This window comes from Sphaerodactylus townsendi, linkage group LG08 (assembly GCF_021028975.2).
Source record: "Sphaerodactylus townsendi isolate TG3544 linkage group LG08, MPM_Stown_v2.3, whole genome shotgun sequence".
Classification (NCBI taxonomy): Eukaryota; Metazoa; Chordata; class Lepidosauria; order Squamata; family Sphaerodactylidae; genus Sphaerodactylus; species Sphaerodactylus townsendi.
Window position 1 is genome coordinate 68,030,221 of NC_059432.1, and position 27,581 is coordinate 68,057,801.

Consider the following 27,581-nt stretch of genomic DNA (forward strand, 5'->3'; position numbering starts at 1 on the left):
GCAGGAAAGGGAAGCTATAACTGGATTCTAAGAATCTCTTGAAAGTTTCAGACAGAATCACGGGGAAAATACTTTCTGAATACAGAAACCACCAATAGATGTTCTTACAGGCTTAACAAAAATACTTTAATGCTGGCTAACATCAGAATCCTTCTTTATGATCTTCAAAATAGGGAGGCCATGTTCATGCATTAACTATTCCTTACAAAAATATCATCCACATGTAGGGAAAACACCCCCCTCTCTCTTCAAAAATCCAATGCATTTAAGAAACCAAACTGCATCAGAAACCCAGTGTGGAAAACCCCAAATGCACAGCACTGATATGGTACTTGTGAACTATGACAAGTGCCAACTGCAGCAAAGTCCAAGGAAGCCAAGAACTTGCTCAGGAGACTACAATCTCCTTCCTCTGAGCTGTTCAGAGCTACAAAGTCAGGCCTGGGTCAACATGACAACTCATCAGACTGACTGACATATCCCAAATGTGACACTGAGGCTAAGGGTATTGACACGGGAATTATCGAGACCTCCCCGTAGTCTGCATACCCCCTCCTCAGCCGCCTATTCCTTGCTTGCATCAACCCATCTTCAGGACGTGCTAGCTCTCACCTCCTATTGACATCTTGTTCCCTTTTGCCATTTTACTTTGGATGGGTAGGGGAATACCCCAAGGGTGAACATCAGAAACAACACCTTTCCTTAGGATCATACAAGAACTTTGTGATAGAAATGAAGCCAACTTTTCAAGCTAGCTCTCAAACCACTTTCCTGTGCCATTGCTTTTAGCTGGATTTATCCAGAATGCTGCTAGGAAAACAAACAAGCTCTTTCTCATGCTAGACCTTTCCTGACCAGGAAGTAGACTGTGTTGCAGCCATTGCCTTACCATAGAGTTTCTCTCTCTGTTTGCCTTGGGAAGTCTGTAGCTTGAATTCTCCTTGGAAGATGCCAGTCTTCTCCCCATGGTGTGTTAACATAGCTTCGATAGGGACTAGGGATTCTGTAGCTTGCAACCTTCTCCTAGGAGCCAAGGCAATGCAACCTTCTCCTAGGAGCCAAGGAGAGAATGGATTCTGATCAACTGGAAGGTGCAACGCATTGCTCTTGTCTCTCTGAGCAAAAAAGACTAAGGCACCCCAAAAAAGAACTGGAAGTAATTGTCAGTTTCAACTTTTATGTATTTCCGAATAATTTTCCTGCTTATAGGTTTCCAAAAGGCATCTGATTGGCACCTGTTGGAAACAGAATGCTGGTACATATGAACATTTGTTCTGACCAGTAAGATCAATGAGGATTGCACAAGAGAACTTCCCGGGGGCGGGGGGGGGGGGATGAATGTCAATATGGCCTGTGTATCAGGAATATTTACAAAAAAAACTTGTAGAGGATACCAATCCCCCCAAAACGTATTTCCATTAAACTGTCTGGATTTGCGGAGGAGGGATGAGGTAGATAATAAGGGGAAAAGCATCTAGTACAAAAGGTCATAGACCCTCATGAATACACAGTCACCTCTTATGCATTTTTACAGCAGAAAAGATAACAGCAAAGCTGTCATTCAATCCTGCTGTCATTCTCTCCCACACGCTCAGTGATTTAAGTGTAAGTAGAAGTTGACTCACTGCACAAGCCTTTGAAATAAGAGCTTACCGTACGATTCATCACTGTCTGATGACTTAATGCTGATCAGAATGTGTTGGTCAAGCAGATACTCTGGGTCTGAAATAATTGGAGTCAGCTGCAAGGAAAAGCCCAAATTGTTCAGTACAGCTAGAGAAGCAAATGTATTATTCACAAGCGGTATCTTTTTCCATGTAAATGTGTTTGTTGAAAAGTAGGAAAAGAAGTATTTACTTAAGAGAAAGGCCTATTGTATTCCAATTATGTATTCCTGGGAATGTATGAACAATTTTAGCCTAAGGGGCCTTTCAACAATGAATTCTGATGTAATGTTTGGTCAGTGACATGTACTCAGAAGAATGACAGAGGACTGAAAACTTTGCAGTAAAAGGGGAAACTCAGCCAGATCCCGTTTGATATACATTTTCATGTTATACTTTAGACGTGCAGATAAATCTTAAGTGTGTGCCTTCAAAAAGTGTACAGTGGCCTTCACTCAAAGGAAAGATGAACATCCAGGTCTGAGCAAATTTATTTTTATCTGCCTTTATACAGCAGCAGAGGTACACAATTCTTTCTGACATTACTGATTTGGAATGAACCAGAGCTGTACTGATGAGACAAAAAACTAATGAACTTCAGATACAGCACTTGAGTGATTTGTGATGGTAGCAGCAGCAGCAGCAGCAGCAATCACAACAGGTAACTAGTATTGCCATTTCATTATCTTATGGCAGGTTTTTTTTTCATTCTGCTGCTGCATAAACTCAAGCAGCACACATACTCATGACTTTTTCTATAGCAGTGCTCTTCAAGTGGTAATTTTCAGCTGGAATGTATTTGAAACAGAATTTAGCGATATCCTGCAGGGTGGCACCTGCAGCAGCAGTAGTATTGGTGAATGCAAATCCTGGACTCCACCCAAACACAGGATTTGCATTCACCAATACTATTGGTGCTGCAGGGCATGAAAATGTGAATCACGCCCTGGACTGATAAGCCCTACCCACAATACAATACTATCAACCACATCTTTGCATAACAAGTTCCAGCCAACACTTACTGATTGGTTCCCCCCGCCGCCCCCAGGTCATGGACAATATATACCACAAACATTTCCTTCTCTCTGAACACAGTGTGTAACAGACTTCCCTCTGTGATACATTTCTGAAGATGCCAGCCACAGATGCAGGTGAAATGTTAGGAACAAGATCCACCAGACCACGGCCACACAGACCAGAAAACCCACCAGAACCAGTAACAACTAGTTGTTTACAAGCACCATTTTAACAACTGGTTCTGCCAAAGTTGTGCAAACCTGCTGAATCCCACCACTGAATGTAACCCCTAGAATAGCTTAGGATGGCAATACATATGGAAGTATAGCTTTCAGGGGACATGAAACTTAGATCCCAGGTGAGATGAAAGATCAGAAATTGGAAGCATCTAAAATGAATTGTTGAAGCACAACTTGTAAAATGAGCTGGAAACAAAAGAAAATGAATGGGAAAATATTACTTCAGCTGAAGAAGAATGTGGAATGAGGCAAATTGTTTAAAAAGGGCAATCAACTTTGATAGGCTGTATGCTAAGAAAATGGAGACTAGTCCAAGAAAAAACTGATGGGAAGTTGGAAGCAATAAGAATAAAAGGAGGATCTAGATGCAATTACATAAAGTAATTTTAAGTTAAAAAAGGAATGGTGATATATGCAGACAAGACAAAAAAGAGTAGAAAGCTATCAAAGGTAAATTTTCCAAGAAGCATCATTCTACAGACTGAAATACACAAAAGAGAAAGGGAATGGGGAGTTAATCTCTGTTTTAAATGGATTTTAACATACATTTGAAAATGGATTTATCCTAAATCTAAAACCATTCTATGGATCTAAGCTGCAAACATTCAGATTTACTAGATGTACCAGGGTCTTTTTAGGCAGAAATTCAGCCAGTATAATTTATTTGGTCACATAATATTTGAATAAGTCTGTCAGAATACCAAAGGTTGTTGTAAGATCTAGTTATAACGAATGGTTCCAGATGTAACGGTGCTGCCCAGCACTAGTTTCTGAGATGAAGAGTTGAGGAGACATGAAACAGGTATATATCCATCACAGAGTGCAAACATAACTTTGCTAAGTGGAAGGATAGACCGCCAGTAGGTCTTGTTCTATCTCATGCTTGATGTCCGGGATGTAACTCCTCTTACAAAGCCAGATGGGAGGCCACTACAGTCCTTTCTGCAATACTTAGCTGGAGAGCCTTCTAAGGACACCAACTGGGGAATCATTTGAACATGTTCTTCCAAGCTTTTTAATTACCCATATGCTCATGCAGTATAAGGATACGGAGGTCTTTCAGTGGAGCCCTGAAAGAGCATTATATAAACGAGCCATAAGGACAAGCATTGCTTAGACTAAAGGGTGTATGATCTTTTGATCTACACTTTGGGCTGTTTTCCCTCAAAATAGCACTCCTGTTATGGGGAAACTGCTTTCTCACAGTAATCAAACCACAACTTGTTGTTGCTGGAAAAATGTGATTTTTTTAACCCCCTGCCCCACCAAGCACTCTTCTGCTATTGTGATAATGGCTATCACAATATATGGAATAGGAATATGTGGATATGTGAATGTCGCAAGCACCCTTTGATAGTGTCTGTAACTTAACTAGGGACATAATTCTTCCTCCACATACTTGTGTGATCATTTTGCATTTCTACAAAGCCTTTATTTCAATTCTACCAACTCTACCCAGAGTATATATTTTGCTTAAGCATGTTTGGGGGAGCGAGTTCGTTTAGCAGCTTAAACTTTAATAGTTGTGAACACCCAGCAAAGCTACATTTTATGGAATGTTCTATTTTTTATTAAATAGGTTTTTCAAGTTTTATGTACCCACTTCTCTGTTGCTGAGGTGCCTTCCCCCAATGTAAAAGAAGAATCTTGTCAATTTCACTTCCCTGATGTTTAGTAACAGGGAAATGAAATTGACATTGGCAAAACTGTGCAGGAAGTGATTTCCCCATCTATATCCTGTCTCCTGGGAGCAGAATATCATATTAACAGAGACTCCTGTATGGATCATGCAAATTAAAATTAATTTTTGTTGGGGTTATGTTTACCCCAATCTTATGGGTGAGCCCTACGTTTTTTTTATAAACATTGGAACTCTATACTCAATTTACACACTTATGTTTTTAACTGCTTTTCTCTTCTTTTAAATGTGTAATTCCAGATGTATAATCTTGTGTTTTATATCATTGTAATTGTAAAAGAAGAAATAAAAAAATAAACAGATACAGATTGGCTGTATGGCAGTCACATATAGTATTTTGTTAAAATAAGTACAAAAAAAGGCTTTCATCTACCTTAGGAAGGCCTGCAAACTTTACTACTAGTTCCCCTTCATTTCCTTCCTCATTTTCTCCCTCCTGGCTCTTCACAAAGCCTGCAAGAGTGTTAAAAAAGAAATTCAATAGGCAGCTGAAATTGTATAAATAAAACAAAAAAAACTTGGCAGCCAAAGAATATTACTAATTATTCCTTGTTCTGGACAAAGGAATGGAAAATGCCTAGGAATCTAAAGGATTTGACCCGGAAAACCTTTGGAAATGGTCTTTCTGGTCCTTTTTTCATTATTTCATTCCAGTTTAGAAAGGCGTTAAGAAGCTCTGTATATGCATGGACAAGGGGATATGAAGAACATGACAACTCTTCCTACGCCACTCAAGATAGCACATTTTCTGAAATTCCAATTTAAGATTCTAATACATGGTTTCCATAGAAATGTATGCAAATCTATATATAGCCAAAGTATTTTTTTTCATGGAGCTGGGTTAATCAAGCTCTGTGGCATGAAAATAATAGGAAGAGTACAATAGAAGCATACTACTCTTTCAGGGGACAGCACAATCAGCTCTGTTTGGGCATGTCATCTCTCATGATATAAACAAATCTCAAGCTCAGAAATTCAGGAATATTATTAGCAGTACCAATACACAGTCTTAGTTCTGGAACTATTCTAAAAGAACAACCACATCCTTCCAGTGGTATTGATTCTTGGTTTTCCAAGATCTTAACTAGTTTGACTGGGTCCAGTTCACAATTCAATTAGTGTGCAGTGTTCAAGATTTTAAGATGCTTGTCCCAAAGAAATAAAAGGAAATTTTGGGCTGACCCTGTGTGTGCATGGTTATTGTTATTTTTCCCAGCTAAGTTTCAATGTTGTCATAGCACAAGGGGAGTCTGAACTGTTTTTCATGAGAATAATAAACGGATTCACTAGCCAGCTACAAGCCATCTTTATCAGGATAGAAGAATGTTGTACAAAATCATGATTTATGCATTCTGCAGACAAACAAAAGAGACATGGCTATCTGTAAAATCTTTGTGGGAACTGGACACAAACTACTATAACAGAAAATAGTATGTGCTGACACAGTGATATAAGGTATGGTGTTATGGGCTAACCTAATATTTCACAAATAGAACAGAACAGATTAATGGTGCAGTCCTACACAGAATTATACTCCTCTAAATCCATTGAAGGCAGTGGGCTTAAAAGGGTGTAACTGTTTAAAATTGCATTGTAACTCTGATAGCTTCATATAGCTTATCTAACCAGACTCTGCGTTTTGCTTTTATGCAGTACAAAGGAGCAGGGCAGAGCTGGAGGTGACTCATCTAAGAGAGCATTATCTTTAAGCCTTAATGCCATTGTAGACACTGGTATGTGCAACCTTTTAAAATGTATTTACCACATCAGTACCTTAATTTTCTTTTAGGAAACCAGGGAATGATGCAAGGCATCTTCTGTTTTTAACCTCACAAAGAGTAGATAGTGTGGTAGAGAGATAGAGAATTGACCAAAGCCTCCCAAAGTAGCAAAATCTGTGACTACTCTTAGCTCCCTGTCTGTTATGCCTACCTATACAGGTCTACAGATACATTTTTGTTACTTCCAAATATAGTATTAAACACACTTCAAACATTCCTTCAAGATAATTATAAGTGATGCAACCTTGATTTTAACACAGTATTTATTTGAGTAACACCTGATCCCTTGGATTTGACATTGAAAAGTCATTCAATAAAGAGCTTGTAAATATACAAGGGCTTTCTGTCAATGTCAAGTGAACACCACAAATAAGGGACTGAAAAAACAGAGATATAATACATCCCTCCACTAAATAGGTCATCTTCCTAAATAACCTAAACAAGATTATGACTCTGTTTACAACAAAGAAGAAAACAGGAGAAACAGTACTTTCTAGGCAGCTGGAGTAGAACTCAATGTAGAATTTTGTTTGCGACTTTGTCTTAAGAGTGGCAGCGCAGCGCATGAATTCAATCTGTCCAAGGGAATCTGTGTACTTGTCTTCTAGAATAGGAGAGGACATTTGTTCAGATAATTAATTTACAGAAAGATTTGTCAGTGAACAAGATTATTCTTTCAACATACACCCCACATACCCTTTTACAAGTAGGAAGTAAAACCGCTGCTTGGCATTTGCAGGCTGTTCTTTGCCAGATAAAGATTGAGGCGGTGACTACAACTTCAAAGAGAGTAGCGTGACTTGGGACTGTAGTCACTTGCAATCGCGGTGTCACTCAGTGCATCCTGCCAACAGGAGAGGAAAAGCCATCAGTTCTAAGGAGCTCTGTTCTTGGCCCCACAAAAATGTAATGTTCTGTCCGGATATCAAAACACAAGGTCTGAGGGATTTTTGTCAGGGGACACTCAGAGCTGGATGAATTGAAGAGCCACAATCCAGAAAGGAGAGACAGGCTTTTGACTTTTTATTGAACAACGGTCTTTCGGTGCAACATGCTTTTGATTCAAGGGACATAGAATATCCACACAAGTAACTGCCATGGATACTTGGGCCAGCAGTTCAAGAACCCTTTTGCCCCCCCCCCCCCCCCACACACCACTGATCATAGCAAGATGATTTTGAACATTAGGTTCAGCCTTTGCAATATGAAACACATGAAGCTGCCTTATGCTAAATCAGCCCATTAATCTTCCTGGGCCAGTTTTTTATTTTACTCTGACCAGCATCAACTGTCCAGGGTGACAGGCTGGTGACCTTTGCAAGCCAGTTCAGCAACTGGAGAATGAATCTGGAATTGTATATATGCCAAGCACATGGTCTGTCAATAGGCTATAACTATAACAATCTTGATCCTCCTTGATCTGAGATTGCAAATGCCTTAGCAGACCAGGTGCTCGAGAGCAGCAGCAGCAGAAGGCCATTAAACACATCCTGTAGCGGAAACCACAAAGGCATCTGAGGAATTTGGGCCACTGCTGTCAACGGGGTGCTGGACTAGATGGACTCTGGTCTGATCCAGCAGCCTCCTTCTTATGTTCTTAACTTTAATTACTAACAAAAGAAGAAGAATGCTGAGTATTCTGTGTAAAGCCCCAGCACTCTCTTTTTATCAGTCAGGCACTGTTGGGAATCAAAATATTGTCTAGACCTTTTAGACCATCCTGCTACACATGTAATGGTTTTTGTATCCGTTATTGAGAACTTGGCAGTGAAAGGAGGTTTTACAGATTCTGTTCCGATTGATTTCCGTTTAAACTGGCTTCACCGTTATTTTCCATCTGTTATCTACCCACCATAAGACTGACACACCACATGCACCCGAGGATATGATTTCCAGAGCACCCGATCACACCAAGATGGCAAATTGTATTTCATCTGCAAACAAAAAGAGACTCAACATCAAGAATGCATCACCCTAATAGAACGAAGATTTCTATTGCCAAGAAAGTCACCAGGTTTCTCCCAGTCATATTTCCCTTGTATTATTTCTACAAAGAAACAGTCTTGGCAAGAGAAACCATTTGAAGCATTACAATAGGTCACAAAAATATGTCATACTCCTGTTGCTTTCTGCTTTGTGTAGACATAATTCTCCCGGGTGTTCCTTTCAAAGCGATAGGTTGGAGCAAAAGTTATTTCTTCTTCCTCTGAAACAGAGAGATGACTTGTTATTTTTTTTAAAAAAATAATTGATGACCTAAAATCCAAAGATAATATTCAGAGAACAGTCACCACATCCTACACTGCTCCACGTTGTAGGCACTACTATATAGCTGTCAGCATGCACTCTTACCAGAGAGATTAAGGAGAAGTCTCATGAAATGCCTATTGTGTTGCCATAAAGCCAGAGCAGCCCATAACCGTAGCCAGATGGTGTTGCCACCCACAGAAAAACTGTACCCAGCCGTAATTTAATTGCCACACACACAAATGGTCTACCACACAGGGACAGCTGCTATACAGAGCAATTTAAAGCAACCATAACTTATGCATCACTTTTTTCAAGAGTGTTTTTCAATGGCCACGCAAAATAAATGGAAAATGAGAAGTTGATATCTGCAGAGTTTTAAATAGAATTAATATTCTTACCAAACTGCAGAAACACCTTTTGATCCCTTCTCTCCAGGAGAAGTTGGTCATAACACAGCAGGTCTGGGTACTGCTGTTGTTTGATCTTCTGAACGATATTCTCTGCTTCCTGAGAAAAAGGAAATGTCATAATGTTAGATGTCCCACTTTCTTCTCTTTTTCTTCCTCCATTAGTAAACAGCAGTCTAGCATTGGTGGCCACGAAAACCTGTTCTTTGCTCCAAGCACTTCTCACTTCTGGTACAAACATGTGAGAATTATTTCACAGGAATATAACACTAGCAATATCACAGCAAAATACAGAGCCCGCCATAATCAGGCAAATAATTACTTTTAGGTGTTTTGTAATGCAAACCTATGCAGAGTCATGCTAGTCTAGGATCACTGGGATCAATGGGCTTATCCTGGAGTAAATCTGCAGGGGATAAATCCATTGAAGAGGTTTTTCCACACGTACCAGCTGCTCAGTCTTTTCTCAAAAAATTCAGATTATTAAATATGAACTCGAAAAATATGCCTGCCTCTGAACTCCCTATGGGTCTTGGAGGCAAGTGCAGAGTTGAATGCTGGTCCCAGCCAAGCTGAACTGAGTCAGGCATTGAATTGTGGGCTTGGCTTAGCAGAGTCCAGCTTCATACTACTAGTTTTGGCCCCATGTGATCTTGGAGGTGAAACTTTGGAGTAGTTCAGCTTTAAACTTCATAGACAGAACCAGCAGAATAAAGATAGAGCTGATCTGTTTAAAGCTGGACCAAATCAGTCTAAGCCAGTGGCGTAGCGCAAAGGGTACAGGGGGTGACTGATGTACCGGGTGCGTGCCGAGAATCGCGAGGGCGTTATTAGAGGTAATGGAGTTAATTAGCCAGGAATGCAGAGGTGCATGCCAGACCCGAGCGCAGTTACCGCCACTTAGCTCTGGCGCAGGCTGGCCCAGCAATAAACTGCAGGCTCAGCCTGGCCAGGCCCCTCTTTTATTGCTGGCTCCACCCCTGAAGTCCACCTGACTTTGGAGGCAGAACTTTGGAGCAGGGGCCATCAGTATACAGCAATATAAAGCTGGACCCAGGCAGGCCAAGCCCACAGCTCTAAACGGTGGGGTCAACCTGGCCAGGTCCAGTGCATGCTGCTTAGGAGCTGGTGCACAGTTCAATGCTGGACTCAGCCAGGCTGCAGGTAAAGGAGGGACAGGTTTTGGTTTTTTAAAGATAGCAGGCCTAAAAGCCCGAAAAATGCCGATTTTTTGGCTCCTTTTCATTGCCATCTTTTTTCAAGTGAAACCCTCCTGAAAAATACTGACAAGGTGTTTTTTTTTGGGGGGGTGGGGGTTCTGATTTGAATTTACCTAACGCCTATCCCCATAGGCTGTATGTGTCTTTGCTAATTTGAAGGACAGCACACTTCCCTCTTTTAAAAATATTTTTAAGAGGACTGTTTTCACTGGAGCAGGGCTGCACCTCAAACTCCCACCCTTGAGGTGTTATGTGAGGAAAGAATCTTGTGCAAATAAAACAATAAAATCCCTATTGCCTTGGGAATGGCTAGGCCAATGGCTAGGAAAGAACAGTATGCTATTTATTTAGTACTACTGTGCTTTTCTCTCCCATAGGCACCCAAAGCCTCTTATAACTTTATTCTTCCCTCCTTTGTGTTACCTTCACAACAACACTATGAGCTTGGCTAGACTGACAGAAAGAGAGTAACCAGCTTGGGTCACCCAGTGAGTTGTATGGCAAAGTCAAGATTTAAACCTGAGTTATCACTTCTCCATGCTGACATAATGAACAGCTGAGTAATTAAAATTCTTCAGAGAATGTTCATTCTGAATACAAACACTGTTCTTAGTATGCATCAAAATTCCTATAAAGGGATATTTTGTTCAAGGCTTGTTGCTGAACCTTGACCTCTCAAGTCCTCCAGCCAGCTTTCTTTGTCACTTTGGGTCATCTTATCTCATTTCTAAATTTTCTTTATAAGATCTGGCAAAGAAAGTTGTGAGTCAGAATGGTCCTTTTTCAGATCTTACCTCAGCCATGAACTCACCAAGATGTCAGTAACCTCACAGTCTCCATCCTTACATTTGCTATACTGAGGCTAATGATACTAAGATGACTTACAAGGTTGTTGTATGGATCACCAAGGCAATGTATATGAAGCACTCTGAACATTCAAAAAAGCTCTTTATGAACACTATTACTGCTTATTAGGAAAGCAAAAGAGGTCCTCTAACCGCTGGAGGCAACTCTAAGCGGTAGTTGAGGTCTCCCATCCAGAAGAGATGAGTAAAGCGGTGAATGATGTTAAATGGACCCAGTTTCTTGTCACCCACTTGCAGAAAGCGTAGAATACTTGTGTAGTTCTGGTTTCTCCTAATAACAGAAAGAAAGATGTTTGATTTGCTGTTTTATTGTAATCCCTCACCAAATAGCAGCAGCAGAGACAGGTACCTAGAGACAGTATATGTGTATGGTAGGGTGGAGAGAATCAAGCAATGATTCATGATTCAGGTCAGGATTCGTGGTCAGGAAAAGATCAGGTACGATCTTTCCCATCCTTGGATCTAGTTGCATCCATAGCCTCACGAAGGTTATAGACAAACCTATAATGGGCCGTTTCCGCACGGCCACGGTAGGGGTTAGGTTGGCGTACAGGATGCCGACCCAACCCCTCTGGGACCGTTCGCATGAACAGTCCCAGAACCTACTGGGACAATGGCGCTATTATGCGCGACAGCCGCAATCAACCTACCTGCTCTCGCGACCCCTCCGAGCTGCGTCGCCCGAGGCCAGGGGACACGCCCCCATGCCCTGCATGACTGCTCGAATGCCGCCCGGGGTAGAGGGGCTGTGTCTACAGGAAACCACCGGCGACAGCACCGGAGGGCCGCAGAACAATAGATTGACAGTTTTAGGATGAAGGCGCCTTTGAGCCACTGCCGTGCGAACGGCAGCAGCTCGAAGCCGCCGTTTTCAAGTAAACTTTCGCTTAAGGCGAGGTAGGAAAGCAAAGCAATAAGCGCCCCCTGTGCGAAGCGGCTCAGGGACGGCGTTTTTTGCGCTCCCCAGAGCGCCGTAATAGACTTCGATATTGGAAAGAAGTGCCCCAGAGCGCCATTATTAAGGCGTTGCCATAGTTTTCATCAGTGGCATCCCCTAACTTGACTTAATCCAACATTGGCAGGTTGGAAGCTGAATGTAAATGAGAAAAGCAAAAGTTTGGCCTGTTCACTTTTTTCCTTTTCCCCAATCCTTAATGACAACTGCTGCCCTGTCTTCAAGAAGAAGAATGCACATCTTACTAAACAAGAATGCATACAGAAAAAAATTAAAAGCATTTTTGAAATGACTGGGAAAGAGAATTATTTTTTAAATCTTTTAAATGGCTACTGGAGTATTTCTACAAGTATGTACACTGCCCTCACAGTAAGATATATATTGATAAACTTAAAAACTGCTATTGACAAGCATCTGTGTGATAATTACCATGAGTACTACTTAGCAGGCACTCACAACACCTGTTCAAAATCAACAACAGAGATGCTACTTGTGTAGCTGGGAGCCAGGCTGAATCCTCATGGTGAGGATGCCGAGGCATGTACATGGGCCTCAGAGCTTCTACAACAGATTTTCTGCTCTGTTAATTACCATTTTCCCTGTGCTTCCCCCTTAGTGTCATCAGAGGGCTTTTGGGGGGCTTTAAAATGGTAATTGCTGAAGTACTATAGTGTCATAGGAGTTAAAGGCCCTCCAGTGGCACAATGCAGAAAATGGCAGCATGCAATATTGACACAGTGCCAATGCAAGCTGAAACTTCATGTCCAGTCAGTGAGTGACATTTATGGGCTGTGCTCTTCCCAAAATGATTGGAGGAATGTAAGTTTGGGAAACAGCATGCTGAGAATGGGAAAAGATGAATGAAGCACTATTAGAGCATGATGTTGTGTGGATGCTACCCACATCCTGAAAAAGTACTCCAGTTTGGAAGCCAACTCAGAGGGAAAGCAGCTCTAGTTTTGTTCCCCATATGCACCTCTAATACAGCTTACATTGTACAAAACTTGCAAAACCAATTAGACTTAAGCCCATAGCAGCATGCACTGACACACACACAATGAATGTTTGTCCCTGGATCTGCGGAAGGGTTAGGGTTAAGGTAACATTGTATGGAAGCATCTGAAAAGTTGCCATGTCTATCCAATCCAAGGTTTCTGGAACAGCAAAAACTACCCTCCATCTTAATTTGAGTGAGTCAAAAGTGGCAAACCAAATTATACTGAACAGGCAAGTATGTGTACGCAACTTTTTATTTGCGTATGTATTCAGCTTGGACTACATGATGATGCACCATATGATGACAAAGAGAGAAGTAATTTAGACTTTTAACTGTCTGTGGAGATTCTGCATTAAATTACATCTGTGGGGGGAAAGGGTGCACCTGAAATGTAAAAAAATAACACCGTGCCCTGCAGAAACCATGCTGAAAGAAATGAGCAGACACCGGGGACAGAAGAAAGACCCTGCAGTATGTGTTGCCATGGGAATTCGTAGCTGCTGCAGGAAGCTAAATTGGGATATATGGGGAAAAGAAAAAGAACTGTAGATTTTACACAACTCTCATTTCCTCTGACTTTACATCTGTATGTGATTTTCATTTCTGAAGACCACAGGATAGAGATTATATATATCTAACAAATCACTTAACAATCCATACAAGAAATAATTAAAGTCCCTCTACTATTGATCTCCTGGAATGTTAGTTACTGAACAATGGCAACAAAAAATTGTTTAGCTATTCTGTGTTAAAAATTAAGAGATTTTATCATGGTAAATGTGTCATGGACCAATGTGACAAGCTGCCAAAATGAGTTGTGTGAATGTGTGTGAGAGAGGCTACAGATACCAGTGGAAGAATGCTGTGTACCAGATCTAGTACGCCTTTCTTGACCTGCCTCTTAAGACAGGTTTAAGGTCCCTGTGCACTCAGGCCAGGCTTTGATATATTTGCTTACATTATTGCGTAGACTACAACCTTGTATTGAATCCCCCTGGGCCAGGATAAAGAACCTCTGTCCACTGGCACATGATTAGCTTTTTGAATATGTTCCATATGCTTCATATTCCAGAAATTTCCTAAGAATGCAGTTCAGCTTAGCTTCCATTTTCTGATGTCTAGATAGCCCTGTTCTGGGTCCCACCATGTGTCCCATATCTCCTGCAATCAGCACTCCCATTCTTGCTGATATGAATTCCATCATTTTCTACAGCAGAAAGAAAGAGGAAAGAAAGAAAATCCTTGGTACCTAGCTGCACCTATGTTTCTTTGAGTAAGATAAAAGGATTATACCTACACTCTGAGCACACCTTCCTGTCCATGTTAGTTGTCCATCTCCCAGTGTCATAAACCTTCACAAGATCAGTCATTAGACTTGGAAATGTACTGATATAGAGGCTTTTATCAGCAACAAGACTGCTCTGTTCCATGGTCTTCAGAGAGGCAATGATTATCCTTACCTGTGTTTCTTTTCACTTCCTGAAGTCAGATGGCTGTTCACAAAACCAAAAGAGGTTCCATTAAACATGAATGACACTCCCACAGCTCCTTTATTGCCTGATTGGGGGGGGGGGAACAAAACAAAAAGCAAAGATATCAAGAAATCAATCCACCTCCAGGCTAAGATAATAAAGAACAAAACACTTTCTTAAGTGGCGTGGAGGATGCGGAGGAGAGAGCATCAGAACAGGAGAAATTAACATATGCAATTGGAGAGTACTATGGAAGATTTTCTTGAAGAAACTTAGAAAGAATAAGCTAAATTTCCCTTTGCTTAACTATCCTTCCTGTTAAGGCTTTTTTTGTTTGTTTTAGAAGACAGAGAATCTGTTTTTGATGATGGGCCAGTTCTTTCACCCTGGACCACCCTGTGTTACAGGCAGACATGTTCACCTCAAGTTGAGTGTGTGCAATGTCTCATTTGGACAGGGATCATCATTATCTGCCCCCTTCCCCCCATGATATATTTGTGACTTGAGGAGGTACTATTTGGCCCTCTTGGAAAACCCACATATATCCCAGGGTACACATGTGTTCTCCATGGTCTAAATAACACCCCGCAATTTTGAGGTGAGGAAAATTCAGGAGGAAACTGAAGCAACTTTTTCCTGTGTGCCATGGTCCCAATTCAGATCAGGCACCACACATCATACGGAAAGTGAAAAGAACCTGCAACTCACTTTTGACTATGACACAATGTGGGGACTCCAGACCCAGCCGATGCATTTTTTTTAAACATGTGAAGAAGCTCATTGAGTTCAAGTTTTGTAGAAAGGTATAAGTCTGCTTAGGACTGCACTGTTATCCTATGACCTTGCTAAACGAGCCCAAACAGAACAATGTTAAAAAGATGGATGCTCATGCATTGCCAAAGAGAGTTGTGAAGTGGCCAATAAGGATGCCTTTCTGTATATGTTATCCCTGGAGATTGTGGTAGGATCTGACTATTGTGGGTTTTCTGGGCTGTGTAGCCATGGTCTGGTAATTTCTGGTAGAGATGTGCTTGCTGCCGTGTGCCACAGAGAGAAACACAACTCACTGTAACATGTCTCTGAAGATGCAAGCCATAGATGTGGGTGAAATATTAGGAGCAAAAGCTACCAGACCACTGTCACACCAGCCCAGAAAAACCACAACAATCAGTTGATTCTGTCCGTGAAAGTATTGTGATAGGATCATCATTTAGGTATGTTTGGTTCAGACCTTACCCAATCTGTTTGCAATTCCTGTCTTCACATTGTCTATGCAGAGGTGGCTTATGCGATTCTCGTGTTCTGGCTTGGCCAGGATGACAATCCTGATATTCCAGAGGGTATGGATTGCTATCTGATCAGGAAACAAGAAATCAGCTGTCACGTACTTCCACATAGGTAAGCTGTGATATAGCCTAGATTAATGATAATATGTACTATAACAAGTTTTAAATGTTCTCCTTTTAGGAATGATCCACCAAATGTCTACTGACATTTCATTGTATACATAAACAAACTGCAGAATGGCAATTGTAAATGTGTATGTTTATATATGCTTGTAGGTCTTCTATGCACTGTACACGCTCATAAGTGGAACCAAGTTGATCCATGTGAAGAACTGTGTATCTCCATGGTACTGAAACTGCATTTCAATACAACAAATGATGGATGGAATCAATAACCTTGACCATTGCTATTCATTGCCACTTACTACTGGTATAAGAAGTAGCCCATACTAACCGTGCATAATATAGTCGGTATAGCTTTCAGAAACAACATCCACATCTTCTTTCAAGAAATGTTCACTATCTGTATTTTGCTTTGAGATTTAAGCATTAGCAGAAAACCATCCTTACCACTTTGAAGCTGATGCTGGTGATCTCCTGCAAGGAATGCCTTAGGATTTCTTGCCATTCTCTGTCTCCTAGGGGGTCCTCCTGTGTGCCGATTACATAGATGTCATGTGGAATATAGTCAGCTGTGTCATCACGAGTCTTCCCCTGCCCCTTGGAGAGAAACCAGGAGGTGATCTTCTTTGGAGGAGGAGCATCACCTGGATACGCAAATCCAAAATCAAAATGAACTCATCACATTTTACATCAACATTGTGCAGAACCCCAGATGTGTAGAAATAACTTTTGTTGTGGACAAGAGTTACTGATAACCATCCACATTTACTCTCTTGAAAAATCGAAACCTAATGGACAGATTTCCTGACAGACCTCCTTTCTTGAAGGAAGGTCCTGTGTCTCTAACAGACAGAAGTGGGACGGTTTTTACATAATGGAATGACATGAAGCTGTCCCTGTTGAATTCTCAATCGCACAGTTTTTAAAACGCAAAACACTTTCAGGAAAGGGACTGATATCCTAGATGAATCCACCTATCTGATTATTCTTTTGAGGAGGCACTTAAGGATGCTTTGCCTTTGGCACTTAGTCTGTGGCTTGCAACTTGGGCCTACACTAGACAGCCCAGAGAATTAGGACTCATCCACAGTGTGTTTCTTTCTCACATTTATTTGAACTGTACTGTGTAAGTTGGTTGTGTTGTATTTTGGAAATGTCCACAAGTCATTTCAAGTCCCTTTGGAGAGATAAGCAGCAACATAATGCTTTATACTAACTAAAATAAATACATAAAACGTCCTTATGAATTTCCTTATGAAGATCGAGGCATTATCCACACATTAAACTCATGAATCTTCAACTTCATGTAAAGCTGTATAGCAATTATAGAGGGGAGCAGTGCAAATGGGCTATCATGCCTTTGAAAGTCTGATCCAGAAGATAGGTCTCTTCTCTCATATTTCCTCTTTTGCAGTAAAAAACTCACTGGGTTGGATCAAGATACTGGAGGCCCCAGACTTACCTGGGCTTGCTGGCTCCTTGCAAGGGGGCGGAAGAAGAGGTGATGTTGGTTAGCTGGCCTGGGGCTAATGATCCAACTGGCTAATGACCAGAAGGCCAGCACACAGGTGAAGGCTTTTCCTGGCCTCCCCTTCCTGCCCCCACCCTTTAGCACCAGGCCCACAATAAATGTTCCGCCAAGGGTAGGGGTATGGTAATTGCCATGGACTGAAAGGGCATCATGAACAGAAAATTCAGACTGGATCCAATCCATGGAGATCAATGTTAGAGATATTGAATCAGCACACAATGGAAAGTTATACCCATGTTCCAAGTTCCAGTGAAGATGGTGATCATGTCAGGCTCTGGTTGTTCGGAATGCTTATTCTTCATTTGCTGCAGAAGCTGGCAGAAGCCTTCTCTCTTCTGAAAACAGCAAAGAAAAGGAAATCAGCAAACATCTGTATCCCTTACTTTGTTAGATGGAGGCTGGTAAAAAATAGTTTCCACACAGTGTCATGCTTATGCAACCATGACTCTGAAATGCCAGTATGGAGCCTATCCATATAAATCAGTCATACCATAGAGGAAGTTTTCAAATATTACAGAAGCTTTTCTGGCAGTTTCTCCATTTGTTTAACGTTTTGAGTTTTCTGTTTATTATGAAGCTAGTGAATAGGCTAAATACGGGAATGTTTGGTTATAAATTAGCGGTGGTCCTATTTCTGCATATAGTTACTTTAGTGATGCTAAGAATGAAGATTGCTGAAAAATTCTTTGCTAAATGTCTCCAGAGCTGAAGCTTGTCTCTACCTCCTTTAATCTATTACAATAGATGACCTAATTGCCACTTTCCTTGTCCCTGCCATTGCAGTGTAACAGAAAGAATGCTGTCAGTGTGCTATTGCTGTGGTTTTTGTCAAGACTCTTTTGAGCGTACAAGATGTCCCCTGAGTATTTTCCTACTTCATTTTCATATAGTAGTTGAAAACCTTTTTTAAAGCAAAAGCACAGTCATAGGTCTGATTTGAAAGTGACACTGGCAGGACTGAAGAACTTCTCTCTGTGTCTCTGCCCAGGTCCATCTCATTAAAACTGGGCCCACAGCGCATGTACGCGTCTCTCGTGCAAGGGGCTACTAGCATGCCAGTGTATCACTGATCTCTAACATGTCAGCGTTGCAAATCCAGCTGCTTTGTTCATGTAGCAGCTTTACTTGAGGTGCAGAGCACATGCAAAGTTGCACAGGTAGTCTTTCCATCTGCTGGCATCGCATTTTAAAATGGCCACACAAAGATATCCAAATTTCTCTTCAGGAACTAATATCCCAAAGGCACCTGATGGGCCATTGCGAGTAGCAGAGTGCTGGACCAGATGGACTCTGGTCTAATCCAGCAGGATCTTCCTTATGTTCTTATCTTTAAATATATTGTCACAAACCTTCCAAGCTCTTGGAAGGATAATCAAATTAAAGGCTTGGGGAACTGGGCCTTTGTGTATCCTGTGATACAATGAGGTAGTCAGAGATAACCTCAGATTTGGAATTATTGTGGTTTACATTGCGGGGCATTTACCTTGGAGTCAGCAAATACATATTCTTTTCTCTGGGTTTTCTCTTTTTCTGTCTCCAGGACAATCACCAGCTTGTTCGGGAACTTTTGAGACTTGATGAGCTGCAAAACTAAGATGATAAGAGGACGTCAGATTATGTGACACAAGAGCAATGTTTTACTAATATCTGCTTATATAAAACTTTGCAAGACTCGTGAACCCCATTCTCATATATAAGCCGCCATGACAAATGAAACTGCAGTAACAAACAAACTTGACAGCAACTCAAAACTGAGCCTGGAGGAGTAAGCCTGTTTTGGCTGAAGCCTCTCTGTTGGTAGAACAGTTTCTTCTCATTAAACTTGGATAAGCCCAATAAGAAGAAAACCTGACTTCTACTGTCAAAATGTCTACATGCCCCTTTATCTTTTCCTCATTGTGATACGAAAATGTGAAAGATTCCCTGATTTATAAAAGTCAACTTGGTTATTAGGAGCAGTACTGATGTGTATATTCCCCAAAAGCAGCAGAAGGGAGAATCAATGAACTCCTGCATTTCAGCTCAAGAATCAGTTCATATCCTCTCCCAGGCTCCCAGCAATTAGAAGCAAAACAACACCGACAGGCTTTCAGCATAGTAGCCTCTAGATGGTCCGTTACTACCAAATGGTTTACTGATAAATAGCTGCTGATTTCTTAGGAACTAGGAGCTGAAAGACATACATTTCTGTATCCTACCAGTATGTTACCAGCTTGGAAGACATTTTAAATACTTATTGTTTTTCTAATATTGTAAGCTGTGGAGGTAGAGTAAAAATATTAGTATAATAGAATCAAGTAAACTGACAACCATTATGATTAATTTTTGCAATTGCTGGTGTTCCCTCAAGTTTATAACATGTCTGTTTATCCACCTGCATATTGTTCATATCACTCTTCACTATAAAGTATTATGTCACCTGAGGCGTACTCAGGTGACATGTCCTTGTGGAGTAGGGGGGGCTAGGGAGAAGATTGGATCTCAGGTTTACATATTGCTTTCTTCACCATAGGGAAAAAGTTTTTAAAACCAGAAAATCATTCAGTTATTCAAACAGGGATCTCTGGGATGATATGAGGTAGAATCCGCTATACTTCTTTCTTTCATTCAGATTTTTTGCCTGTTCCATTAATGAACTTCTCCAATGATAAAGCTGTCAATATGTACAGCCCTGATTCTGAGGAAAGGGAAAGTTGTCAATGTATTGTTGAAGGCTTTCACAGCCGGATTCAACTGGTTGTGGTGGGTTTTCCGAGATGTGGCCATGGTCTGGTGGATCTTGTTCCTAACGTTTCGCCTAAATCTGTGGCTGGAATCTTCAGAGGTGTATCACAGAGGGAAGTCTGTTACACACAGACTTCCCTCTGTGATACACCTCTGAAGATGCCAGCAAGATCCACCAGACTATGACCACACAGCCCGGAAAGTTGTCAGTTTGGCAAGGATTAAATCTTTAAAAACTTGCATAACAGGAGTATTTTATGAGTTGTAGCTTCCATGAATGCTGCAGCCCTATGAATTTCCATTACCACTTGCTTAAAACAACACTAAGGCTGAATGAACATTATAATTTAATGAGCAGATCTGTTGGCTCTTTATTGGGACAAACCATGGTTGTCTAGCTGAAGCTTCTACTTTTTGCCCTTTTTTTAGCTTAAAGCACTGAGGAAATGTACTTCCAAGATATGGCAACAAGATGATGCTTCTCTGATAACAGGGTACTTGTAATCTGACCTGACACAAAATCCTATAAATGGGATGCCTGTTCAGGGAATATGCTTATAAAAAACCGAACCACTTTAAAGAGTCACTTCCGACTGTGCTTCCAACTGTACTTTGGAGAGTCATTTCCAACTGTACTCCAATGTATAAGTAGACTTTCGGAAATACTTCCATTTTTATCTTTTATAACTGGTTCTGAGTCAACAGAAAGAGATGTTCCCATTTCACTTAAAATTCTTTCTTCCTTACAAGAATATAATTAAATTTTGGCTAGTCCTTGCATGGAGTTCTGTTTCCTTTTTCAGTCCCTCAGCACATCTTATGCTACAGCTGTTGACAAATGGGTTCTGTGGGGTGTGCATTTTAGAATATTTCTTAGCAGGGGAATGCCTATTTAGCATTACTTTTCTGCAGAAAAGACATAGTTGGTTAGAACAAAGAGGTTTAGGAATAGCCACTAAAGCAGGAAATCACAGTGTCGTATGTGCTTTTCTTTACAGTTCTTCTTTCTCCTCATGTTACACGACCTATTTATGATTTCTAAAACTGCCTTGTGGAGAGGTGTTATGAAATGGAGCCATTCATTTAGCAGAATAAAATGCAGGTATATTTGGGAACGGATCTTCCAGCCTGGTTGATATTTACAGCTTGAAAGAAGGGTTAATATAAGCAAAACAGAATAGGAAAAACTCTTGCTGCTATGCCTGGGATTCATCCAGTCCCTATGGATTTCCCAAAATAATTCTGTTCTTTTTCCTCCCTAAGGCGATCAAAATTTAACCTCCTGTTCCTGAGAAGGAGATGAAAGATACACCAGTGCTGAAAATAATTTTTTCCCATCTCCTCTGGGAACACTGTTTCAAGAGGGTAAGGGGAAATTTCACAATCATCAACTATTTCTAGTAACCTAACTGAAAAGAGAATGCTTTCTAAGTTAAGCTTGGGTGAATACAGATGACCACCTTATCATATGGGAACTGTGAGGAAGTTTGCTGTTTTCATAAATGTATGTTGAAGTCTGCAAATATGCACATTTGTGTCCAGCTTTCTAATAGTCTGTGGTTGCTGTTGCTCTACCCCTAATCTCTGTCTCATTCTGTTGCTATGGTGTGAAGACATTAATTCTACCTATTGGTCCATGCAGCGCTGCAGCCCTTTGTCACTATTTCCTTGTCTTTTGTTTGCTGAATTGGTTGGATGGTAGTTTAAAACTTGACCCTGTTGAATGTAATTTAAATCATATTCTCTTTGCTTGAATGCATTTGGCTTTTTAAAAAATTCTGTTCCATTCTGTGCATGTGTGCATGACCTCACTGAAGTAGAAACAATTTAAAAAATTGTCTCCCAAAGATTAATTAAAAAAAACTCTTTTAAAATTTCATTTCCCCAAAATGGCAGAAGTTTAAACCTTTCAGAGTATATCAACAGTATTCTTGATGGTGAAATATGAAAATTGTGAAGAAAAAACAGGAAAGACAAAACTTGCATCCTGCTGAAAATTTCTTCTAATGGAATGGTTTCCTTTAGTGAGATTCTCTGCCTCTCCTATTTTGCTACAATCTAAATTGCCCCCAGAAATGCTGCTCCTGGAGGGTGATCTTTAGGAACTGGATGATGGGAGAGCGGGAACTCTGCAATTAGAAGGAAGAAATTAAAGTGATTGGCAGGCCCAAACTGTTCTTTAAAGGAAGACTTGAAATCTTCAGTTCAGAGAATAACTTCTGGGCTGGTATCAGTTTACCCTGAAGAAGGGCAGTTGCCTGAGCCCAGAGTATCTGGTGGGGTCCTCCGTTGCCAACTCCCTGCCTGTATGTCTCGCTGCCATCCACCCACATTCCTTTCTCTGCCCATGCTCTTGAGTGCACCTGTGCTTTCAGATGCATGTGCTGCCCAGCATCACTAAGGAGTGGGTAAGCAGGTGGAGGTTAGCATAAGCAATGTGTGGAGGGGGGGGGGGCTTGCACGTAGACAGGGGAAGGATGCACAGGCAGATGGGGGGCATATGGATTGGCAGGCTGGGAGGGAGTAATGAACAAGACATCCACTGGTGGGCAGAGAAGGGTCCCTGGTTACTCTCTGGTGAGGCCCCCAAAAACCTGAAAATGGGTATGCATAACTTCCCCTCTCAGTGTAACCTGCCACAGATTAGTGCAGACCATGCAGGAAATCTGACTGTGCTGGATATTCAAGCACCGAACAATTTTGTCAGTTGGTAAAGCCCACCATCTTTGCCTATATAGTGTATAAGAAGGCATAGCAGAAAAAAAAAGTTTCATTGCAAGTGTGAAAATACAGACAATCATGCAGCTATGTTGCACAAATTCCTACCTTATAAGGAATTGTTGTTTTTGTTGGTTTCATGTACTGTCCGACCTAACAGTTTGAATGCAGCAGTCACAAGGGACAGCAACACTCTTGTCCAACAAAAGCTTTAAGAACTGTGACAATGATATTACATAGCCTTTCCAAGAACAAAAAGTGTCTTATCCTAGGGAATATAATGGGATGAAGTAATATTAGACTGGACGTGTGAGAAAAAAATCTGTCATAATTATATTGGAAATGGAGTGTAAAAAAACAATGTATCTCATTGGGGCAAAGATAAGAGAGAGTAAAGTGATGAAGAGGGGGATGGAAATATAAGCTCTGCCAAAGAAACAAAGGTGAGATTTCAGATAGAGAAAGAAAAATGAAGCAGTTTGAGCTGCTGAGGAAAGACTGCTAGAGAGAAAAGAGTGTAGCGTTACAAACAGACACTGCCAAAGTAGCAATGCTGACAAGAAAAGACACAGGGCATTTCTGCAACGGCCAGTCTTAGAGCACTTTTTAATTTTACTTTAATGCTAAGTTTTATTGTATTGTTAGCATTATTCTGTATTTTAACCTTTTGTGTAAGCTGCCCTGAGTCCGACTTCGGTTGGAAAGAATGGAGTATAAATCTAATAAAATAAATAAATAACACGTGAATATTGTTGATGCAGAGTAGAAAGTTGAAGGCAGCCATTTTAAGTTTCATGTTCATTCTAGTCAATGTTGGTTTTACTTAGGTACATCAATAACAATGAACATCAAATGTGAAAACACTAGGAAGAATGGGCTATGCTCTTGTGTAAGCAGTTATGTGCTAAAATGTAAATTTGGGAAATAAAATAAGTGGGTCTCTTCAACAAGTATGCTATAAAATATGTACCCTGTAATATAGGCCAACTACACAAGGCAACTTCAAAGAGAACTGGGTGGGAAGTCTTCATTTTGGGGCATGTTTGGCATTATTACCCACCACCCTGTCTGCAGCGGGGTAGCCATCAGCTGGCTTTTTGCTTGCATCTGGGGGTGGGAGGGACAGGTTCTCTATTGTGCATACATGCCTTAATTTTTAATATAATTTTAATTTTTACCTTTAATCTTAAAAATTGATTGATATATCAATCTATCAATAAACAGATATATCAACATAAAAAGATGAACTATGAAAGAAAAGTCTTGAATATGTCATATGTACACTTTGCCCAAACACTGATTGTCTTTTATGGCGGGAGGTGAGGGGGGAGTAATGGTGGTGTGCAAACTGCAAAAGTGCTAAAGAACAATGTGAACTTCCATTTGCTAAGCTCCTCAGGTTCACGATCGTCCATCTCCCGATATGCTGTAAATCCAACAGTCAAGACCGATGGGCTTTTTCTGGTGTGGTCTGCAATCACAGATTGCTTGTGTATAAAACAACAAAACTGAAGACATCCCAGTTTGTTGATCAAACGCAGGGGCAAATTGGGTGTTTGGATTGATTGACTAGTTGCATGATTTTTACTTTTTTAGTGTTGTTATTGATTTATTGATCTATCCATATGGTTATTTATTTTTAAAAAATCTAAAGATCAAAAGATATGCAGGAGAGGGGATGCCATGGGCAATAGAAGCGATACAGCAGGACAAGAAGCAGTGGGAAGTAGTCAGCAATAGGGAGAAGGGCGCGGGAAAAGTGTGCAAAGCACTTTGAAGGTGTGGAGGGGGTAAGGCTAAGTAGACTGCCTGTGAATGGAGGGAAGAGGTTTGGGGCAAAGCTGTGCCACTGGCAAATCTGTCCCACCCTGGCAGAGAAGCAAAATTAAAATTGTGGTATAAGTGGATTTGCTTGCCCCAGAGAGAGTGGAAAGTGAAAGCAGGGCTAGAGGAAAGGCATCCATACAAAAAAAATCTTGCTGCAGCGACATTCATCTCCACTATGCAGCAAATACCTTGTGCGTAGTTGGCTTTAGACTGAATGTTCTACCACTCCAGTTAACTTGCAGTAGGAATTGAGAATAGATCCTGACTCAGAATCAGTTGTGAAAAATAGGACTGGGTAGATGACCAAAGCAGGGTGAAGCCACAGATATAGGTGAACATCATAGGCTGGATTTGCTCTAGATGCACATTTGTCTCATTTTAGGCTGTCTTGCAGATAAGACTGTTTTCACTTGCTGCAGTTCAAAAGTAGAGGAACTGGCTGACAGCCTAAAGTTATTTCTAACCATTCATGCCGTGGCTGTCTGCAAGGTGGAAAAGGAACCACAGAAGAATAAGTTGTCTCCCAGTTCCTTATTTGCAGTTCCTAGTTCCCTCTTTTATTTAAAAGCACAGATAAAACATGAGTGGGGACCTGGCCTTTAAATTCATGTATACCTTGAAATGGACCCAAACGTACATATCAGTGTTAAGATAATCCCTTACAGCTTCCTATGAAGTACTGTTCACTCACAAGTCTGTTGAGCGCTACATCGCCTTAATCAAGTAGCTATCAATATATGAGAAGCACAGTAAAAATAAAAAACCAAGATACTGCAGCATCTCAAATTAGTTTTTGGACCAACCAAAGTCCTTTAGGAGCTCCAGTATTGTTTTCCTGGTTGCAAAATCCAAATTACTAATTGTAATTTGAAGCTAACAGATAGGTCCAACCTTGTAATACTTGCAACTGGGACATTTTTGCCCCACTGAGAATGTACCTGTATACCTGTTTTGCTCTGCTTTGGCTCTCAGACTGGAGCAGGTTCATTTGGAGCATCCACCTGATGTCATCCTCTCATTGTCCTATTTCCAAGGGTTCCCCTGTTTTACTCTTTCCCAAATGTGTTTCTCTGTGATCTTCCCTGAAAGATCCACTGTTCATGAAGGTTGAAACACTATCTGAATGGGAAGGTGCACATTGTCACATTTCCTGCCCATATCAGCAGGATTTTAGAACAATAATACCTTGCAGCTGCCTTTATCTCCCTTGTACTACCAGAGGATTTAAACAAATAAAAAAGCTGGCAAGAGCACTTTGGTGGCTCACAGATGCAAAGACCTTTCTGCTGCCTTTGCAGCAGCAATGAACTCATAACTGAGAGCTGTCACAGTGCAAATGCAGCCTGATATTCAGAATGCCTCCTGCCCCTCCTCTCCTTTCACTGTATGAAGAAGTGTTTGTTTTTATACCTCACTTTTTTCTCAAAGCGGCTTAAAAACTCCTTTCCTTCCTCTCCCCATAACAGACACCTTGTGAGGTAGCTGGAACTGAGAGAGTTCTGAGAGAATTGTGACTAGCCCAAGGTCATCGAGCAAGGCTGAGTGTGGAGAAGTGGAGAATCTAATTTGGTTCTTAGCCATATCAGAAGTGGAAAAAATCCATTTATTCTCCAAACCAACTCTTTATAGTGCAGGATGGTGTTTATCCAGGGACAGGGAGCACCCAAAAGCCTGGTCCAACCCCCTCCCCATCACAAATGCCCTTCCAGGGATACTGCAGCACCCCACAACCATCAGCCCTGCCCCTAAACTTACAAAAAGGAGCAAGGACCTCCAGGGAAGAATGGCAAAGAAATGCAGGAGGGTCTAAGCAGCAACAGCAGACCTCTACAGTTCTAGGTATCAGGGTGGAAGCAGCACAGCCATAGCCAAGCTGCCATCAAAGTTCACTGCAGCCTTAGAGTGTGGGATGGGGCCAACACAGTCCCAACCAGGCTGTAATGGAGCAGGCCAGGAAAGCTGAAGATCCAGTTCCAGGCCAACAGGGCTTGACAAACAGCTTCCTAGCCACTAGCAGGCTGGAGCAGGGAGCTCCCAGAAAGGAGGGGATCTCCTGAGCGGGATAAAAGGGAGGCAGGGCAAAAAGGAAGAGGTTAGTGTGGTGCATGGGCTCAAGATTGCAGGAGTGCTCTTAATTGCCTGATGGAAGTAAAGAGCTTATGAACAGATGCCTGAGTCACATCTTGTTTGTTTAGGAAGGATAGCTGAGTTCCAATGAGGCCAAGGTGGCCTACCTTGCAGGGGTAGCCAGCAGAGGGGTGCTCACGGTGTTTAGTCCTGAATCAGTATGATTAGCCCATTTTTGAGCCTATCTAATAGGGAGGCCTGATGTCAACATTTGCTTCTCTCTTTGCATGCACTCACTCTAAGTAAATGTTATTACAGAGTATTGGGCTAGACCAATGGTGGCGAACCTTTGGCACTCCAGATGTTATGGACTACAATTCCCATCAGCCCCTGCCAGCATGGCCAGTTGGCCTTGCTGGCAGGGGCTGATGGGAATTGTAGTCCATAACATCTGGAGTGCCAAAGGTTCGCCACCACGGGGCTAGAATTTAACTGGAGATAAAAATTGAATGTGTGACTTTCTGCATGCAACCCACCCAGCCACAGCACCCCCTCCCCCCAATGGATGCCAATGGGGTCAGCCAATTACTGGTGAGTGTAGCATCTTACTTTTCTTGTGGTTATAGAACTTGTCTTCAGGCCCATCCTTAGCTTTCTTGATAATGAGCTTTCCCATCTCAACATCAACTTTAAGGTGTATCTTAGAGGAAATCCCAAGAGAGTCTGCTTTTACCTGTT

The 27,581-nt window shown here is 41.3% G+C and overlaps 1 protein-coding gene across 1 annotated transcript in view; it reads right to left on the reverse strand.

The window, feature by feature from the left end:
* Positions 1-27,581, reverse strand: part of INPP5D (inositol polyphosphate-5-phosphatase D) — a 71,469-nt gene that overhangs the window by 11,012 nt on the left and 32,876 nt on the right. Inside the window, exons 9-22 of the mRNA XM_048506904.1 lie at positions 27,453-27,576; positions 18,991-19,097; positions 17,740-17,842; positions 16,424-16,620; positions 15,804-15,921; positions 14,556-14,652; positions 11,276-11,414; positions 9,049-9,157; positions 8,518-8,606; positions 8,253-8,334; positions 6,891-7,004; positions 4,993-5,072; positions 1,654-1,741; positions 890-1,051 (exon numbers count right to left, since the gene is read on the reverse strand). Coding sequence (XP_048362861.1) covers positions 890-1,051; positions 1,654-1,741; positions 4,993-5,072; positions 6,891-7,004; positions 8,253-8,334; positions 8,518-8,606; positions 9,049-9,157; positions 11,276-11,414; positions 14,556-14,652; positions 15,804-15,921; positions 16,424-16,620; positions 17,740-17,842; positions 18,991-19,097; positions 27,453-27,576 — 1,609 coding nt within the window. The remainder of the gene's footprint in view (positions 1-889; positions 1,052-1,653; positions 1,742-4,992; positions 5,073-6,890; positions 7,005-8,252; positions 8,335-8,517; positions 8,607-9,048; positions 9,158-11,275; positions 11,415-14,555; positions 14,653-15,803; positions 15,922-16,423; positions 16,621-17,739; positions 17,843-18,990; positions 19,098-27,452; positions 27,577-27,581) is intronic.